This window comes from Struthio camelus, chromosome 6 (assembly GCF_040807025.1).
Source record: "Struthio camelus isolate bStrCam1 chromosome 6, bStrCam1.hap1, whole genome shotgun sequence".
Lineage (NCBI taxonomy): Eukaryota > Metazoa > Chordata > Aves > Struthioniformes > Struthionidae > Struthio > Struthio camelus.
The window spans coordinates 25125861-25147578 of NC_090947.1; the positions used below are offsets into that span (position 1 = coordinate 25125861).

At 38.2% G+C, this 21718-nt stretch overlaps 1 protein-coding gene across 7 annotated transcripts in view; it reads right to left on the bottom strand.

Annotated features, from left to right (window-relative positions):
• CSRNP3 (cysteine and serine rich nuclear protein 3) overlaps positions 1-21718 on the bottom strand; it is a 112456-nt gene that overhangs the window by 34377 nt on the left and 56361 nt on the right. For 5 of the 7 annotated variants that reach the window (XM_068948754.1, XM_068948755.1, XM_068948753.1 and 2 more), the window contains one exon: positions 1980-2150. In XM_068948754.1, the coding sequence (XP_068804855.1) occupies positions 1980-2150 (171 nt within the window). Of the gene's footprint in view, positions 1-1979; positions 2151-14106; positions 14128-15825; positions 16069-21718 lie in introns of those variants that run through there. The other 2 variants (XM_009676193.2, XM_068948757.1) reach the window with 2 other exon arrangements.

A 21718-nucleotide genomic window follows, 5' to 3' on the forward strand; every position in this document is an offset into this window, starting at 1 on the left:
AAAATGACCACCTTTATCAAGCTCCTCCAAAAACACTGCCTACAGTAACAGCAAAGTAGAATGTTAAAGACTCTGAAAGATGCCACTTTTGGTCATATACCAGTCTCCAAAAGTCTTTTCGTCGGGGACCTTGAGACTTGCCTATTCAAATACAACACTAAGGCCACTCATTTAATTCCTTTTTTCCCAAATCACCTTTATATAATACTGTGAATATTCTGTACTGATTTCTTGGAAATTAGGCTGTTGCATCTCTATTAAAGATAGTGCTTTGTAAAAAGCAGTATCAAAGCACATACAATTTACTCTTTGTATTTCCAGACTGCCAGCTGATATGTATGTATAATTGTTATTTATATATACTTTACCTTTATATAATTTATATATGTGTATGTATGTATAGATACACAATTACTAATCTGGTCAAAAATACCTGTTATATGGATCATAATATTCTGAAATGCTATAGTTTCACTTTGTTCTTAAAGATTTTATTCAGAAGCTAAACTATAACATTTATTGTGTCAACTACAATCACAGCTTATTATTAGGTGCATGTATTATAACTTCCAAGTTTTGCCTCTGAATTATTAGCCTTCTTTGTATTATCCACGTATTCACAATAAAATTGCTGTCTTCTATGTGGGTGACAATGACTGTTTGATATAAAAGGACTGCTTTCAATCTATAATGAATAACCATGCAAGGCCCTGAACAGATGCAAAAGTTAAAAGATCAGCATGCAGATAATAATGTCACCCAGCTATTGCTTAATACTACTACTGAGATTTACTGGGTCACTCATTCCTTTGAGTCATTTCTATAAAATAAGGTCCCCTACTAATACTGTATCTTAAATGTCATATATCTCAAGATTGTTGCACGTAAACACATTTGAAAACTTGTGCCTGCCTTACTCTTTTCATAGGTGTGTTCCACACTAGGTCAAAGAGGATTTGGACCTTCACGTCCAGATCAAGCTTGAACTGCACAGCAGCATTCGGTAGACAAGTCAGTTATGCGGTCCTGCATATCACATGCAACAAACATGATTTCTAGGCACAACCTAAACCATACTTACAAGGATCACCTTGTATATGGGTGGTGACCAGGAGCCCTCACCTGCCGCCTGGCCCACAGTCTTGAGAAAAAGCTATATAGTCACTAGCTTCAGTGGAGAGATTCATACAGAGTACAACTGGAGGATTCAAACCCCAGCTGTTTAAAACATGCAGTTCACCATTAAAACAACATAACCACCTGCAACAAATATCATAAACAACAATAAACAACACCAAATCCATTCTTGATAGATAAGCTGCCCACATAATCTACCTAGCTTTGCTAATTTAAAGGCAAACACTTATCTATACAAAGAACAATCGCTGAATACAGATACCCTCACGAACGTGAAGAATAGAAACTACTGTAGTGATCACTACCTCTTTGCCTAATATACAATGTTCCTCAATTCCTAAATAAAAGAAAGTTTATTACTTACTTTGAAGAAAAACTTTCACCCACACAGCACTGCAGATAGCTGACAGCGGCACTATGCTTATCCAAGAAAAATAAATAAGCTTACCTAAAGCACTTTGCTAGAGTACCCGTTCGAAATACCTTCAGCATGACCACTCTGAAGGTTAACTACAAATAGCTATGAAATTCAAATAGCAAATAGTTGGGGGCTTCCAATTTTTAGATTTACAAATAGTTTTACATAGATAGCATGAAGGCAAAAGGGTACAAGTGTACTAGGTCACTTTGAGCAAGTCACAAACTCTCTAAAAGTCAATTTTATCATCATCTATAAGCTGAGGGCAATGACACTCACCTCCTTGTAAGGTACTAGGTGACCAGTGATGAAAAGCAGGGTATAGAAGTTCATTTTTAAGTCATCACATTTATCTAATCATAAAAATCTAGTTTATTTTGAAGAACAGGAAGAATTATTTAGGTACACAACTTTTAATACTTACGGGTAAAATGATTAGAAGTGGATGGGTTGACACTGTCACCACTGTCAGCACTTTCACTGCTCGATATTTCATCATCTGATTCCCGCACAGAGGAACAAGGTGAGGAGCCATCAACTTCTTCAAACTTCCTCTTTAAAATTCCACTCATAGCTGCAATGCTGTCACATGTACCTGTAACAGGAACAGAGGCAATGAAGCATTGAAACATCCAAAGGCAGAGTATGCAGTCATAGTCTCCAAAGTAATTTTTATTTAGCTGCCCCTTACACTCTTCAATAACTGTTCAGTATGAAATTAGATATAATATATCAGGAGACAGTGAAACCAGAGGAAAGAAAAAAGCATTCATAAGCCAAATTCTAACTTGCTATCCATGAAGATGGTTATTCTGCTAGAATAATGCGTATCAGATTGCTTTCTGAGGGGTGTTTTTGTCATTTGGAAGTTACCTCTTTTCATGGAAAGCACAGAAATTTTATTTGAAATACAGACTCCTTCAGGCCATGGAGAACTGTAACAGCAACAGCCTGATCTTTCAAGGTGCTTGGCACCCCTGATTCCATTGACATCAGTCCCTATCTGCATTAAATTGTGAGATTTCACAATTTCCTCCTCAAATGAGGAAAGAAATTAAGAGTTTCTCTTCAGACACCCTCACTTGGCCCCTCACACAGACACGAGTATCTCTGGCCATCAAGGCAGGAAGGAATGTTCACTATTAGAGATGGATTTAAAAGAGAAGAAATCACACTGAACACTCCTGTTCCCAGTGCCAAACATGCATTCACTAAATAGCGTTCATGTCACCCCTATAAGATATCAGAAGGGAAGCATTATCTGATGATTCCTGCATTACAGATAGATAAAATGCAATGAATTCCCTGACCATAACATTGGTATATGATCTTTGTGAATGCCTGGAATTCAGAAGTTCCCCATTCCAGTCAGAGACACTGACTGCTAGGCAATGCACCCTTTTTTTTTTTTTTTTTTTTTAATTCTAGAGGAAATGCCTCCCAAACTCTCCTCTCCCCATAATAAGAAATGAGAAGCCTAATAAAGCCTTGAATTTGAGCAGAGGTTTAGAAAGGTAAGTATTCAAGCAGAAATTCAGCAGCAGAAGTAAAAATTTAACATGAATTGCACATCATTTAGGAGAAAAGCGTACTCTTAACTAACTGACAGAGATCAAGGACGCTTGGAGCTTGCTCAGCGGGCACACACCTGTCACAGTCCCGAGGTTCCTTCCACAGCACTGCAGAGGCAAGCACTGCAGATTTTTATCCAGGTAAAAAGTTTATCTACGATTGGCAAGATGCTAGATTTACCAGGTAGGACACACTCTAGCACTATGGACTTACCAAAGACTACTGCCAAATCCCATTGAAAGACGAAAAAGAGAAATCTGCGTTCCTCATTGTAATGGAACTTTTTAAATTGCTGCTGCTGCTGCCTTGAGGGAGAGTTAATTCCAGGCCAAAACTGCATTCTTCTTCAACCAGGAGGTTGGACTAGATGACCTCCAAGGGGTCCTTCCAATTAACATGTCTATAATTGTATGTTAAAAGAAAAAACCTATCAAGAAACAAAGGTGTGTCAGGCTGACCAAGATTATAGGACACAAGGCTAAGAAACAGACTCAGGCCAAGAAACAGACTCAAGTGGTGGCCACGCTGTTTAACAATAAGCACATTTCCTCACAGTTTTGACCCAGGCCCACTAGCACTTTCCTCGATGTTGCAAGGTGTAGTAGGTGCCAAATCCAGAAGGCTGTTTTAATGCGGACACCCTGCTCTTAGTAGAGGGGTGACAGCTTAGCCTTGTGGACAAGAACCACGCCCTATCACTTGGCCTCATAAGCCAGAGAACCGTCCTTGATCTGCACCTTTTTATCTTTTTAGCTAACACAGTGATAGCCTCAGGGACATAGCTGCTATGTTCTGCTCCTATAAACGCAGCACTTCAGTAGATCTGAAGTCACAGACCTGTGCTGAACCTCAGACTTGACCTAGTATTGAGTAGTTTCAATGACTGGTATGAATGCCATAGCTCCTTTCAGCCTCTAATACAGTTTCCTTTATATAAAAAACCCAAAGCGATAGTGTGTGAAAGGGCTGGTGCGCAACCAACTTTTAGCCTGATACGAAGCTGGAAGAGGACAAGGGTGTGCATATGAACCTGAGCTAGGAAAAAAATATTGAAGGGCTCGCCAGGTTACAGACAGGCTACAAGACTAATTAAGAAGGTAATTCAGCAAATACTGAGGTCTGTCTATAAAAGTCCTAGGAATGAGGCTGCAGAATATTATGGTTTCACCCCAGTGCAGCACAAAGTTCATTCTTGCTATTTGTTCTGCTTTGCTGACAAAGCATTTTACCTTGTCTGCCAGCACCTATACACAGGAAAGGGAGTTATGGGCAGGCTTAAACTTGCCTTCATAAGCCAAAACTAGAAATTATAGATACATAATACAATTTTTTTTATGTTATTTAATTGCAAAGACGAGAACAGAAGTCTTAAGTCTTATGATACGGGAGATCATCCACCTCTTAAGAAGCAAAAGCTCTTGAGGAGCTCATACATGATTGCACCAAGTTTGAATATCCTGTCTCGAGTAGTAGTCAGTATTTGATACTTCAGTGGAAAGCATTGCAGTGAGAAATCCAGCCGCAACCCACTGTAGATACATGGCTCTGCTCCCTGACCCCTGCATCCAATTTACCCTAAGCATATGACTAAAATATTGCTATATTACAGTGCACAGCCTCTTATAAATTCATCCGACTTGCTCTCCCAAGGCAAAAAGTTCCATATTAGTTTATCAAAAATTCCCCCCCAAATCTCCCAAAACTGCAGTCAAAGACCTTTCAAAACTACAGGAATGTCAGCCTTTACAATATTTTTTACAGTAAAAGGCAGCAGAAGCGTGCCAGTGTCCAGCAGCATGCTGTACTAGTACTCTTTACATATATACATACTTCTCACAAAGTGCACATAGCTGAAGAGAAGTTGCTGAGTTCTTACATTTTCATAATGATATTTCCATTTCAACACCAAGTAGCAAATGCATTACCGAGGAGGTGCAGTACATCCATTGACCCTGTATGGAGCTTCGAAAAGTCTTTAAAATTGCAGAGGGAGAATGGGACAGTAAGCCCAAAGCTATCATACCACTTTAGTCTCCTGAAAGCACCCAGTCTGTTAGTGCCTGTATTTTCAATCTCATAGCTTTGAAATTTGTAACATTCTGCTTTGGGGAAATTCTACAAAGCAGCACAGGCCCTTCCTTATACTACTACAGTTTTAGTATGATAACTAAAGTGTTCACTGGCCAGAGCAAGTAAGAAAAAGTAAAGAAAAAAATGCACAGATCTGAACGTGCTTGTCCGGTCAGTTATTGTTCAAGTGGATTCTTCACAATCTTGTGTTACAGATTCACAAAACAAGAAGAGGAATCCCATTAGAAGGTATCTTCTTCTTGAGCGCAATGTATAGAGAGCACTGGTGCCTCTACACACCAGTTTCTTTTTTCAAGAAACCTGCCTATACAGGTTTCTTGATTCTGCTGCGGGAACTGGTGTCAAACTCCCTATGGCCAGAAAATAAAATCAAAGGGGTTGAGACAGGTACACATTGCCAAGTAAACACATTAGAGTCACCACTAAGAGCAATCGTACTTGCTCATTCTACTCTAACCTCTAATTGTCTTATTTCTTCTTATTATATTAATGTGATGCTACTTAGGACTAATCCTAAAAACCTACTCAGAAACAAAAGACCTGTGGTCCTCAAAGACCACAGGCTAACCCCACCATGCAACAAAATACGTTTCTGCTTCAAGTCAGCTGTTGGAAAGAAAGGATATTTTACAGCTATTTTGACATAGCTATGGAATACATGCACCTTCTTAGAGTGATGTCGTCGCATTATGTTACTAGGCCTTTGCATGAGAAAACCAGCACTACTGGCACTGTAATTCTGCCCTGTCTTCACACACAGTGGGATTCTGATCTAAAACACTTTGACGGAAATGTTTGAAAAACAAGAGAGGTGTGTTAAATAATAAGATCTCTGTGGGAATAATGCTTGGGCTTGCCCATTCCATAACTCCTTTTCTGAACACTGACCTCTCTCCCCTTCAATAAAAGGGAATTTCATTCTTTTCATTTATCTACTGGCCATCTTAAAATCAACTTTGCTCTCTTAGCACCCTTAATTAGATTAAATTTGTGTGTCATATGGAATTAACATAAAATCATGATTACAGTTTAAATATTTAGTTGGAATTTCCCCGTGAGGAAATATACATCTAAACAATGTTTGATTTAATTGAGAAAGCATTAACAACTGGAGTTAGAGTGACATAGTATTAGTTGTAGCCTATCTGCTTTCTTTCAAAATATTTCCAGCCATTACGACTTTAAGTGTGGAAGAAGTGAAACATAAGTAGAAACAATAAAAGAGACTGCCGAGGAGATGGTCAAAAGAAATGACTATAACAACTTCAATGGCTAGATAAATACAGGCTAAAAGTCAAGTCAAGGGTAAAGATATAAATTACTACTGCCTCTGGCAGGAATCAATTATGCTGACTGTTCTGACCTCTAAACATGTTCTTCTGGAAAGGAGAACATAAAGAGCTTGCTATTCCTTCATTTTTCATCCATTTGCTCTCCTACCTCCTTCTCAAGTTTCATACATCCCTTCATACATGTTTAAACTTGGCAAAAAATATTTCAAAAGGTAAAAGATAAACGGCAGAAGTATCTGTGCAACAATTCACCTATAACACATAAACGTGTCACGACACCTACGGCTAGATTTGATTACAGCCTTCCATAGTAAAACTTACTTTCATTGGCTTTTTAGTCTGATCACTTCTAAAAACAAACATCAGGGAAAATGTTTTACCTATGTTAAAAAGCAAAGAAGCAAACAAACAAACAAAAACTTGCAACTTGGCTGAAAAGCACTCTCACTCCCAAGAACTTCGAGAAAAAGACTTGAAATTTAGCAGAGGCATCTTTCAGATGTTGAAGATGTATCCACACACACAAAAAAATTGCCCGAATTAATTAGCTTCTGGGAATGACAATAAGGATTTAAAAGCAGCACCACGGGAGAGATACAATAGGAGAGGAAAAAAGGATGAGAAGGGCCTGAAGTGTTAAACACACTTTAGAAAAAATTCCTTTCCTATAGAAGTTGGTATCTTATCCAAAAGTGCTGAGTTGCAAGTTTTCTTTATGTTTAAGAGAAGTATAAAATCAACTAGCAAAGCCATACGCTAGAGGCCAGTTTTAAGGGACAAAGTAAATAATGCAGGTATCAAAAAACAGGTATCCTCGAAGCTGAGTGTTATGCTGCAGCAGGTATTCATCTCTTCTTTGTATTTGAACACGTAGCTAAGGATATGCTTAGTTTGCTTTGAACAAGCTATCAGAACAAACAGCAGAAGCAGATCAGCTGGATGAACATACCCAGCTTCTCAGCAAAACTGATCTGTCAAAGCAATGCTGCCCTACTACAGTTAATACTGTTTGCAGTACCCTTCTGAAATTTGTTCTTACCTTCAATAGGCATCCCCTAGAGCGTAGCTATGCACTTTGGAGGATACCATAACAAATATACAGTAAAGGGTCATATGACTGCAAAAATTCTGTTATTTCCCAATTATTCATTGCGGTTTACCTCTGCAAATTTTTACCTCTAACATAGGTTTTGTTTTTACATACACTGATAAAACTGAATTATACATCTATGTTTAATAAAAACATGTAATATGCCTCAGCAAATGTTGTTAAACAGAATTTATAGCACAGGTAGCAGGAAAAATGCTCTTAGTTTATTGAGCACCTAATCCTGGGATATTAAAGAACTGCCTCTGCACAGCCAGCAGCCATTTGCCTTTCGGTATTGCTGCAGTTTATTATACAACCGGCATGCTCAGCATGTTCTGCAATGGAGACTGTGTTTCAACTTTCCTCTCCCAATTCAGTGTTCAAAACCCAGCTTGGTAGATGATTCTGCCGAACCCAATACATTTGTCTTGAAGAAGCCAACACCACATCCATCTAAGAAAAGGCACAGCAGCAGGAATACTGGCTACAATGCCTATGCAAGTCCTAACACAGACTTGGGAGCTCCTAGGGCCTCCAGGTTTCCTGTGAGGGAACTGGTGTAGAGCCCCTGATACTAAAAACGGTTGGATCATGTTCTTCCAACTTCAGTAACAAGCCATTTAACTTTGACGGTGTGAGCTTTAGTTCACTGCATCTGGTAAACAAGAGGTTTTCGTCTGTTGGGATTGTTTTTTCCTACTGATTTTAAACATAGAAGGATGTTTTATTCCCAGTAACCAAAAAAAAAAAAAAACCTCCCTTAACAACTTGCTTTTATCTTTGTATAAATTGTTAAGTAGACAGAACATTATTAGCCCAATTCTACAATACACTCACAGGACTGCGCACATTTTTAAGGCACCAAAGAAATATTTAGTGCAGTTACTAGTGACAAGTTAGCCTCTGCTAGCTCAAAGCTTACTTGAAGAGGTGATCCTGTGGTCTTTTTCTACTGGAAAACTGAAAGAAAATGAAAAAGACTAAACAGCAGCTGAAAAATATCAGAAAATCTATTATTTTCTTCAGCAGAAATATTTGAGAAATGGTGCATGAAACAAGCCTCTATAAACAAAATAATTTCAGTCGGGGGAGCTCAACATTCAGTTACCACCAAAGAAATGAATATAGCTCCACGGCTTAAGAGCAGTCATGACTTCCTTCGGGCTTGGCCTCAAATGAAGTCAAAATTAGTAAGAAGATGTTTAAGTGTATCTTTCTCCCCAGAGAACAGATTCAATAAAAATATTCGTACTGGAAAATATAAATTATTAATATCTACTGGAAAACTGTGATGTTTTGAAACTATCTTCAGAAATAGCTTCATGGCCATAACAGTTCAAGCTTTCATATCTAAATCACGGGCAATGTACAACCGACAAATAATATTACAATTTGCAGTTTAATGCAAACCCAAGACTGTCCTAAATAGATATCCAGGCCCACAAAAATCACCCTTATGTTAAAAATAAAAGATGTAAAATTAATGAGTATTTGCTTCTATTATTTGCCTTTTAGTTTTTCATCCTTTATGATGAGTTTTTTTAGCAACAGTCTAATTTCAACAGTTAATATTGAGGCTTTTTTGGAGATTTCCCCCCACTAAGACTTGCAATAAATTACTGAATTTATGTAAAATAACTACTGATAAGATTCCCCCTGCCACCGACACACATGCAAAGTGTTAACAATTCTACCTTCTCTTCTAAGAGCACAAAGTGAAAATCTGCTATTATCAGCTATAAACTACAAGCAGAATTTAATGTCAAGTTTACAAAACATTATTCTGTGAAACAAACAGAGCTTGATTCATTATGGATCTGCCTCTTGTGGTTGGATCAGCTGAGGCACAGTAAGGGGTTTGCTTCATTGATGCTTTTCCCCAGGGCCGGGGCATTTAAAGCATTCTTCTATGTGGTTACTTTGGCATGCAGGGATTTACTCAAGCTCTTTTTTGTGGTGCAAACTAACAGTCTGTTCTCTATCCCATCATGACACTTGAAGAAGATCTACTACTACTCTTTCAAATTCAGCTGAAATGAGGTAATGGGTTCAAAGCTAATAAGGACAATACAATAGGGATATGGGACAATATGATAGGTATAGGGAAAATATAACTGCATTAGCCTAAGAAAACAGGAAGAAAGATCAGCTGCACTAAGATCTCAAATTCCTGAATTTAGTGACCACAACATCACAGCCTAGTCAGATGGCTGATTTCTATGAGGAGGCAAAACATGCATAACAAATAAAATAAAACCCTTCTTTATAAGCCTGTAGTTTTCTCAGTAATTTCAATAAAACTAATATCCTCAGAAAGGAAGCATTTTTAAAATAAATATTCAGCTACAGCCATTCTTTCTCAATATGACCTCATATTTTTACCCAACAAAAACTATGCATTATATCTTTAACCGCGACATTGCATTTTGACATAAAAGCTCATGCAGGAAGGGGTATGGTGTTATCACAATGGGAATGCGTAAAGACATAGAATATAATGAGATTGACCTAAAATAATTGTATTAAAATTGAATGCGGACTCTCTCCTCTTTTTTGTAGTATTAAAGAAAATCTGGACTTTATGGATGAAGTGATTTGGCATCATAATAAGAACGTCCAAAAATCCTTTTCAGTCCACTTTATAATGCAACACTGAAAACCCTTTCATAAGGTTGACAGAAGAGCTGCAGTTCTAATGATAAGTATGTACCCATCCAATTCCCAAGACACTCTTGTCACCAAGATAGTGATGAATAGAAACCAAGCGGCTACCCCACATTCCCATAGCATTGCCTGACTTGTAAGCACCTTATGACCATTCAGCAACATCTCAGCCAGAGGAGTCTGCTGGGGCAAAATTAATCATCTGCCCTACGCTCTCCTGAAAACCTGCTGTGAAGGTATGTGGCTTACACCTTTAACCCTAAGGTTTTTCTTAAATTATATTTTCCTTTATAAAACCACTGATTTATTTTTTCTTTTCCAAGACAGTTGATACAGGAAAGTTAATATTCTGTGATTTCCACTTTTTCATTTTCACCTTGAAAAGACACGTGCTTAGAAATGTGAGTGGGTTTGTAGGAGGACACAATGGTAAACAACTGAGTGAACTTAATTGAAAGCTACAAAGTTAAACCCCAAGCTACTCTGAAAGTGAACGGCCAGCAGAAGTTCAATAAAGACTCTGGTACCACAGGAGAGCAAAACAACGCAAACTGTCAGTTTTAATCCCCACAAGAGTCATGGGCCTTCCCTCCCCTCACCATAATAAAATATTCTAAGATAAGAGCGTTAGTCTGCAAGAAGGCTGCTAAGCTGTCATACTTTCTGTTGGAAATAAGTAGCGCTGCCATTTGTTATCCATACTAAAAATAATGAATAAATACATTTTGTCAATTTCAACTTTTTGTTCTTTACCCTTTCCTTCCCGCACAAACAGCATTTACTAGAGACTGCTATTGCATAGGAAGTGCAACTGAAAACATCTGTAACCGATCTTACTTCTGTCACGTTCACTCTATGTTAAAAGACGACTTCATTTCTAATAAAAAATGAATTCTGAATGCCTGAGAAATCGACTATCAAATTCAGATTTATATTCAAAGAAACAATCAGCTCCTGAAGTCACTGCTAGATCAGCATACTCACCCTCACAGCCGTACCCGCCAGAGGCCCCGCGGGCAGGAGACACCCGTGGGCCCAGGAGCAGCCCCGGAGAGGGGCTCACAAGGCACCCAGGGAGACAGGTTTGAACAGGCAGCCTTCTTCCTCCACCTGTGACACCCCGCAGAGGGACAAAAGCCCATGTGCCAGGCTGCCAGCCCTTCCTCCCCAGCTCCCGGGGCTGCAGCACTTCCCGCTGCTTTAAGCGGACAGGGCTTTTACCGCAGTGGTGTACAGATCCCCTAGCTAGCTTTAAACTAGCTAGCTGAGGTACTGACACTACAATAGCTGCAGCAGCATGGAGCTCGACACAGGCCAATTTACCCTGATTCTCAACACAGAAGACAAAAATGACTTATTTATAGGCATACATCAAAATGATTTAGCAGTTGAAAATGCATATATAACACAACCTCAAATTCCTCCTGCTATCCTCAAAGCAGCAGCATGTTAACAAAAACTACAGTTACCATGGAGGCTTATTCACTCTGCAGCCTTACCCTACATAACATGAGTGCTTGATTAAATTTCTACATCAAAATCTAAGAACATGCACAGGATGGTGAAGCCACAACTGATAAACGATGTTCAAGTTCCTGCTCAGATCCCTCAGAAAGACTCTACTGAGGGCCAGGCTCTATACCACGTACTCCGTATTTCCTATTTCACACTACTCGATAAATATGCAAATCCCCATTGCTTGTGAAAGAGAAGGATACTATCCAGCCCCAAACTAAGTCAGGAAATCAAATTAAATATTTCAAGAAAAGATTTATGATGTATTAACTGAAAGCCGTCTATCTTTTTATCAGAAAGCCTACATATAAGCAGTCTGATGCATTTAAATGTCAGCCTTAAGAACTACCCTTGCTTATAATTTTAACATTTAAATAAACCAAAACCTGAAAAACTCAAAAAGCTTCTCTTTCCCCAACTTTCCTTTTAGATAACCTAAAACTTAAATACTGAGTGGCACTTTAATCACATTTCATGTAGATACAGATTTCTCTGCCTCATTTTCCTTATGTGTTTGTGAAAAACAGATATAAAGTGATAAAGAACTAAAGGAGCGGTCCTAGAAATACAAGATTTTGAGGGAGGGGGCGAGAACAGAGGAAAGGGAAAGTCATTGAAGAGAATTATATTTAAATCCAGAATAGGAAAACACCCATAATTTTCCAGAGGGTTTTTTTTCCCCCCAATTTTTCCACAATTCCCATTTACTATAGGTTTCACTAGAATGTTGTATATCCCTATTTGTGGAGGAAATGGGGAAATTACAGCCACAGGTCTGTTTTAATCCAGTAAATCTTTGTGGCTTCTGTGTATATTTCTGGACAATCATACCTGTTTTTTAGCTATATTCAATCCCTTTTCAGGGTCAAAAATACTACAAAAGAGCAATGATTGCAACAATGATCAAAACTCACCAGTAGGACTTCAAGTAGAAACAATAATTTTAAAGATCTGATGCTGTTTGGTGATGTTTTGGTGAGAGAATGGCACATTTCTAATCCAGTTTATCTCAGCTTCATCAATTGGTTCAGAGCAAAGACAAAGATGGATAGCGACAGACAGCACAGCAATTTATCTTTCAAAAGGCTTTACCAATCTTGCAATAGACTATACCTGCCTCACTTCAGCATGCTCTTTCCATCTGTTTTTCAAAGGAAAAAACACCTAAACTTCACGGTTCTGTTGCTAGAAGCATCTTTTAAAGACAAGAAAGAGTTCCAGACATAGCAGAGTCCTTTGTTGCCAAATCAGGGCAAACATTTAAACTTTGGAATGAATTTCCAAACATTCTCCCTTATGTTCTATAAACCATGACTTATATGTCTTCAATTAATATTGAACTTAAACCTTATTAGTCAACCATTACATCTGCCCAAATCGACATAGTTTTAAACAAAAGTAAATTCCTCTTTTAAATCAACAAATTAAACCAAATATCTAAGACAGAAAGCACTGAATATGATAAACTTTGCACATGCTCGAAACAAGATATTACATGGCAGATTTAGACTTCTCTGATCTTGAAGTAAATTAGGAAGGATACAATTAACGCTGTATTTCAGTGATGCAGGAGGTCAGTATCAAGTCTCTGTCCCCAGAATTTCTTAGCTATGCAGAAAGATTTGGCTCTATTTATGATGTTAAAGGAGTTCTTTGAATTTTTTTTTCATATCTACTACAGAAAAACTATTTTTCATTCCTGTTTGCACATATGGAAAAGACAGGTGTGTCTCAATGTTATGATTCCATTATAGCAGTGGGGATGCTGCTCTGTAAGTAACGTTCCTATCGTTATTTTAGTGAAAGCTGTTAAATTTTATGTAATATACCTACTGTAAGTACCAAATAGCCTCATAAACCTAATCTTAAAATCCATCGTATTTGTTTCATATGAATATGGAAATTGTATGACTATATATTGCTTTATTTTTTTCCTTTTAAAATAGTTTAGAACAACAGATTCGGTATAGCTCAACTGGATCGCAAACATTACAGATAACATATCCATGCTTTTACCAGCACTCTTAAATCTATTCCAAAAAACATATGTAAGTCTATTTTCAAAGAGATGCCAAGCTACTTTTTTTTAACATACATATATAGAATTTTTACATGTTTTAATACAGTAATTGCACGGTATCTTCACTTCGCTTTTGGTAGTCAGAGGAGAATTTTGCATTTAAACACACCCCGAATTTCTGACTCTAAAAACAGCATAGTTTAAGCAGACCTCTGCCAAACGAGAGCCACACGGATCAAGTATCTGCAAACGTTCTGCTATCAGAACTCTTATTTTGATCAGCAGCCAACAAAGAACCGTTCCTCACCTTTCCCCTCAGGGAGGCTGAGAAGAAAGCGCCGTATTTTGGACGGAATGAAATAACATTTTAACCGTAACGCTTGACAGCGTTAGATTTTCCAGCCGAGAAAGCCAGCGAAAGCGCGGGCGCCGGCCGCAGGCGGAAGGCAGCCGCGCTCCCGGCGGGCCGCCAGCCGGGGGGCGCCGCGCCGCCCCCTGCCGGCTGCAGCCGCACCTGCAGCCCGCGCCGCCGCCGCCGCCGCCGCCGCCGCCGCGCTCGGCCTGGGCCCGCCCCCCGCGACACCTGGCCCGCAGCGCCGCCCGCAGCCCAAGGGCCCCCGGGCAGGGCGGCCCCGAAGGCGCGGAGCGCCGCGGCCGCCCCGCGGAGCCCCACGTGCCCCCGCGCCGGCGGGTGCCGCCCTCGCCGCGCCGCTGGTTTTTGTTTTGTTTTTTAATTAAAGAGGGCATCGACTTCCGGTTAGAAATTCGTAGATTTAATTTATGCACAGCTTGTTTCAAATCGCCCACGTGAATTAGCATCACATACAGACACAATAGTAAAAGGGGAGCAATATGAGGAGAGTACATCTCCAGCCGGTGTTTGTATTTGCTGGGCATTAGCATTCACAGTAATTATGGTCAACTCATGCCAACGTTTGTGCAACGCCTCTGGCTGTGCAGATATGTTCTTTCCCGTATCTGGACGGCAACACAAAGTAAATATTTTTAAAAACTATTCGAGCTGTTATTTACAGAATACATGTCTCAGTTGAAATCATATGAAACTCACATAAAAATCACAGCCTGTCCTTAGGAAAAAGGTTCCACATCCTATTTTATTTTTTTCTTTATTTTTGCCCTCCCTATTCAAGGGCTCAACCTCACCGTTGCTGAAATAACCTCTTTAAAAAAGCTCCCCCCCCCCCCCCCAAAGCATTGCCAGTATGTATAGCTTACGTTTTTTGAAGTGGTGGAGAAATAAGAAAAACACTACTAATATATTTATGGGTAAAAAGTTTTAACAAGGTTAATTTCCGTGTGGTATGATATGATGGAGAAATTAAATGTCTATCTTTTATAAAACATAGGCCATTAAAATCTTTAGGATCACTTCTCAAAAATAAAAAATTATACATAGTTAACTGTAAGAATTATATAACAGAAATACATACTTGCTTGAAAAATAAAAAATATTTTACATTAATATTAGAGTTAAATAAATGCAGAGCATTATAATGCATCATTCTAGTGTGTATACAGTTGTATTAAAAATAAATAAAACAAAACACCACTTCTAACATTACTCAAGAAAAACAATGTAAAAAAAGAAATCTAGGTGCATTGTTAGATAGGTTCCAATGTTTTATTTTTAGGACAACAGACACTACAAATTTCCTATCAAGAAAGAATTAGTCTTGCATATATAGCACAATAATAGATTGTTGTTATTAAATATTTTATGATATTGGTAAATGATCCATCTAGCATAAATTTAATTTACTCACTACCCAGTTTTTCATGCATAATTGAAGTCTGGATTGCAGAGGAATAATAGTAAAAACATTTCTACAATGAATTTGATCACAGAACTTGCACAATTTATTTAGCTTGGTAACACACTGATGTGCATCTTTCCAATCCCGCCTTATCAAATGCAAAAAATGATTTAACTAAAAATAAGGAAATAGCAAAAACACGCTTATATTTAAAATACTGAAGTGTGTGAATAATCTATAAAACAACTGACCTGTTCAAACTGTTGTTTTTCCAATCCATGCACTGTTTTTATTAATTAGGAACCAAAACAGATTGATCGTCATTTTATAACGTTTGACATATTCACTGTCTTCCTAGTTCCAGCAGAATCTTCTTAAATTTCCCAGCACTGTGTTTTATTGCTGGTACCATATGCTTTATTGTTCAGCGACAAGAGCTTCACTCTGCACAAAGACTCATTACCTACTGCTTGCTGAGCAGCTTCAGTCTCACTGAGGCTGCCTATGTGATCACATGGGAGTTTTGTCTGAGAAAGCCAGGCATGCCACTGATTTCACTGTCTATGGATATTTTTATCAGCTGAGGTCTACTATGAGGAAAGAATAACAAATTCTAAAGCTTCTTTAGCTCATTAAGGAGGCAGAAATTATGGAAATCCCTCTCAACTTTCTTTTCCCCCCCTCCCATTGTAACAAAGGTTCAGGTAGAAATTCAAAAGAGTTAAAAAGCAATTTTTTCATGAGGGGAGTGGCAAAAAATCTCACATTGTCTGCACTGCTCCACACATAGCACACACTGAAATTAATATTCTAAAGAGGTAATATTTTGCCAATGCGCTAAGTCTGCCAGCATTTATCCTTTAGGTAGAAGGTAGAGCTTCTGAATGAAAAATTGTTCCTAAAAAGCAACCCCTTGATTTAAAATTGTCTCATCAGTCAAGGGCGTTATGCTGTAATCTTTGATCATAAAAATAATCTTGCTGATTTCAGTGAGACTACTCAGAATTGGCCATTTGAACGAGGTTTATTCCCAAATCTAAATGACAAATTATATAGTACAATGAAGTCTGATCTTTTTGATAATAGCTCAGGTTTTTTTATTTACACAAAATTATAAATTCAAATAACATTTTATATTGGTTAAAAACTTAATATTTAAATAACATTATATGTCAGAGTAAGTGAAAAAACTACATTCCGAATTATGAAAGCACTTACATAAAACAATAAATATTTAATGATTGGTTCACTGATACATTACCAGTATCAGTGATTCATTTCAGAATATTTGGAGAGAGCCTAACTTCTACTTCAGAGAGAATTCACAGAGTAATCTAGTTTAAAATTCTAATATAGAGCTCAAGATGATAACTGAACACCTCTTTGCTACCCTGAAAACTGGTACCTAACAAGTAATTAATTGCAATATTAACATTGCAAAGATGATAAAACAGTGAATTATCTCTGGAATAATTCATTGCATTCTGAAAACATAAATTGGCAAAAAGAAGTAGTTTACTCATTAAAATTCCACAAATGAAATACCTACTACTCATTCTTTTTAACATCTCTCTCATTAGAATAACTGACAGCTTGTTGCTCTTTGTTGGCTTTATTCTGGTTCTGTGGAATTCAGTGCAAGTTGTGCCACTGATTTGCATGGAAGAAGGAACAAGCACGATGAACACTGACATTCCTGTGCCTTACTGTGTCGTCATGCAAATCAATTACAAAACTTTCAGTTTCTTCGTTGTTCCCAGCATCTTGCTCATCATGCATTAAGGTTTTATTAGAACAGTTGATAGGCAGTCTCTATGATTAAACTGAATTATAAAGATAGTGAAGGATTCTGAGTAATCCACAACTAAATCCACTAATGAATGTCCTCTAGAATTTAACATTTGTTCTCTTAAAACATAAAATTCTATTATCAAGAATGTATTTATTTTAAAGCGCCACCATTTTTATTTACCCAAAGACATGGACTGAGCAGATGGTTCATGGCTAAGAACCTTCTACATCTCTTAAGCAGGAAATACTATCGCATATGCATTAATGAGAAGAAACGAAAGCAGACTATATGGGTTGCTAACGAACAGCTGTTTTAGCTACAGCTATGCATATTTTTTCCCCTGGCAATACCACTGATGATGTCACGATGCTAGTGTAGAAAGACATAAACAAAAGGCAGGCAGGCATCTTTGCTGCAGTAGCGGGGGGGGGGATGGGGGGGGAGGACGACAACATACCAAATGTTTGACAGAATGTCTTTCAAATGTTTGAAAGAACAAAAATTGATAAGGAAAAGAGAATTATTGTCACATTTCCTGGGTGTCATTATATACACTGTGGAACATTTTTTCAATCTTAAAAGGAGGTTAGAGCAGAAAGTATTCAGGAACACAGGAACATGATACAGTTAAACCAGTTAGCAGGAAAGTGTTGTTTTTGCAGGGAGACAATAGCTGCAAGCAGTCTTAATGCTGTACAAAAGATACAGCCTCAGTCAATCAGCTGTTCTAGGTTGGAAAAAAATGCTTCAGTCTTCCACAGTGGAATTTAGGGTTTCCTAATTGCAATTTGACATTTTTCAGAAGCTAAGTATATTCCATCCCATAGGATCTTCTTACAGGTTTATTAAATAGGAAGAAGTCCTTATCAGAGCCATTTGTGGAATTTCTGCCCAATCACAAAGTGCTCTTTTACCACCATGAAAGGAGTTAAAGATTGCCCAAGAGTTTCACAGTAGTGAGAACCCATACTGACTTTAGAATCTAGACCTCCCTTGTCACTCCAGGGTAGGAAGAGCTCCAAATGAGCCGATATTTTCATACCCTCCTCATACTGATGCATCTAGTATCCCTCATACAGAAATTTGCCTGCCACAGAGAGGGCTTCTCAGGGGTGTTTAAAATCACCTCTCAAGTGCGAGAATGATGTGCATTTGCTTAGCAGTCCCTTCTACCCCGAGAGTCTCCTATGGGAATCAAGAGCAAGCAAGGGCTCTTTTTTTCCTCTAACATAAGGCTTTTCATGAATCTGAACGTAAACAGAATCGAGAACCTGCTGACAAATAGTAAATAAGGGCAAACTGTCAGATCCCACGTCTGCTTTGCAGGAAATGCAATTCATAGGAACGTTCTTTTGTTTCTCCGTTCCACAGAAGCTACAGTAAAAGGGGACTGTTAAGATAAGTTTGGACTCTGAATCACCTCCTCCATTACAAAGGAATAGTTGAGTAAAGTCCGGTTTGTTCTACTCTATATTCACTTAAACATGCACACTTTTACACAGATTATATGCACCAAAACACAGAACTTGCACAGAATTCAGAAAACAGCCATATGCCACATATGAGAATATAGGCTGAACTTGAGATTTGACCATTTCCACCTTAAACCACTGATTTCTTGTTGGATATTTAGTCTGATCTGTCATTCAGCATCTTATCTCAAAGTTGAATGACTCAGATATGAATCAAAGTAATTGTTGGAACAGCACAGTTCAATTTCATTAAACAAAAGGGAGTAATTTGCATTCAATGCCTTGTTATTCTAAAGGGCCAAATCCTGTACCTTCCAGTAAAATGCAGGAGTACCAGTTTCTCCAAGCGCACCAGAAACACCACAATTTCCGCAGCACCTGAGAAGAGAGAGTTTAACTTAAACTCTCTACTTCAGTCTAAGAAGATCAGAAGCCCACGATTTATAAAATGGGTCCAGTGCACCACGCATGCTCTGCACTACAACTCTAAGCAGCAGCCTGGTTAGAAGGCCACAGCTTGCATTCTGTGAGCTACAGCAGCAGCAACTTGGCTTTCAGCTGAGCCTTCAGGTTTGGAAGTAGATGGCTTACGATCGCTTCTTTGTGAGATCTATAAACCTTGCTTATGCAACCCGCTCTGATTAGAGCTCAGGATGAGGCACAGCTGCAAATTTCCCACAGAACTCTGTCATTTCAGAAGTTCTACTGAGCTAAAAACTCACATCCTGCATTCTATGAGAGAAATTAGCATAATATTAATTAAAACTCTCCATCTGAAGTTACTGCCAATACCACCATGGTTAAAATAATCTTAAATATAAATTCCATACATTTCTTTCCAGATCAAATATAATCGCCCTCACCCTTGCTCTAAACATCTTGCTTTCTCTGGATACATCACAGCCGCAACCAAACTGTCTTCAAGCAGCACCATGTTAACTGCTCAGTTCAAAATACTGGGGCTTGACGTATTTTACTAGCCTGCTAAGAACAACAACATACTTGGGATTCTTGAATTACACAATATGAAAAACTTACTTGTTGCCAAATGACATTTCCAACCAACAAGTACAACCATAGCTTTAAGTAAGAGTCTAGTCAGTAAAATGCAAGAAAACAGACAAAACCCATTTGAAAGATAAGAAGATACCCTCAGCTCCATAGATGGAGGGAGAAAGCAGATTACAACTGAAGGGCAAGGCTTGTCAGAAGCTGTTTTGAGTTCTGGCATACTAGCAATCTCATCTTAAGATGTCATGCAGTGACCCCTACCACGTCGATATAAGACTGCCTAGGCCACCCATGGCTCTTACTCCGGATTATCTTCTGGCACATTTGCCATGTGGTATCAGCTTAAAGGACAGCCTGTAGAGTTGCCCTTCCTTCGGACTCTTTAAACAATTCTTTGACCAGAAGCAACTTACCAAAAGATGTGGCGCAAAGCAGCCACAGTGTAAGAATGAATTCCGTTTACATATACTAAAAGGTATAACATCATCATACCATTTCCCACGTGATTTTTAACACATCAGCTCTTGAAAACAACCTCACTTACAACAATATATTCTTGCTACATCTTGCAGTACCTGAACTTAGTTCTAAGATAAAACAAGATCTTAATACACTTCTCACCAAGGGTGCGATCTCAGAGGAAAGTGCACCTCCTTTCAGAAAATAACTGAATGTACTTGAATAGTACTATGCATTAGAAAAGCTACTAGACTCAAACAAAAATACTCCTCTGCAGTAAACAAGTAGGGTTTCTTTCTCCTTTGACAACCTTCCTCACAACTGCTGGTTAACTACCAAACAAAGTGCATATTAATGCTGTGGCAGAGTAATTAATGCACTGCACTGAGAGATGCACAGCAAGTTGGCAGAAGAATCTCTTAACTGCTGTTGCATTAGATGATGTGAAAAATCAAAGTAATTAATTTTGCAAGTGTAGCTGTAATGTTTGATATAGCCATAGCTGGCCTTACACAAGGTCCAGAACACCAGCAGAGCGTGGAGTTTCTCAAGAGTTTGCGCTATTTTAAAGAGTACATGCCTTGTTATCATGTTAAAAAAGAAAAACAAATAAAATAAAAGATTTAAGAAAGAATCATATACTTTAAGAATACAGAGTGCCTGTGCTGTCTTCCATCTATTTCATAAGCCAGCTTTACTCCAGCTAGTTTCCATGACAGCTCAGACATAGCAACATGAACCATGCCAGGGAGTAATGCAGAGCTGCACAAAGCTATTCCCAATGTGGTTAAAAATTGCAAGATGTAAACAGAAGAAACATAAAGGGGGCTTTTAATTATTAACTGACATACTCCCTTCCTCTTCTATTGCTTGGTTACCAAGCATACCATTTTCTCCAAGTATGACTGTACAGCTTATAAGTTTCATTTGATTGTTGACCAGCAGAAAGCTTAAAAATAAATACAACTACACAGAAATATTTGAAGCAAGCATGATAGCTATTATTTTCCTTTTTTCTTTCCAACTGTTTGATTCTAATCTCCCTTAAACAGAAAACCAAAAAGAAACTTACTGAAGTGAATGCAGTTGAAATAGATATAAAACAGCTGAAGCAGGAATAATAATAAATAAAAAATAAATAATAATAATAATAAAATGCAGTTGAAACGAGAATAAAATCTGGCCAAGAGGAATTAGACCAGCTTTCCTTACTAGACTTAGTCTCAACAGAACTTTCTAAAGTTTTCTTCACCACTGTAAACAGCAACATTACATTTCTTCACTTTCAACACTGTCATACGAGAGCAGAACAACTCTTCAGTTTTTGTCAACTGCTAAAGATTCCTTCCACCAGAAGGTGAATCTTTCATGAAAATCTTTCATGTTGTTCCTGCCTACCATGCATGCCCA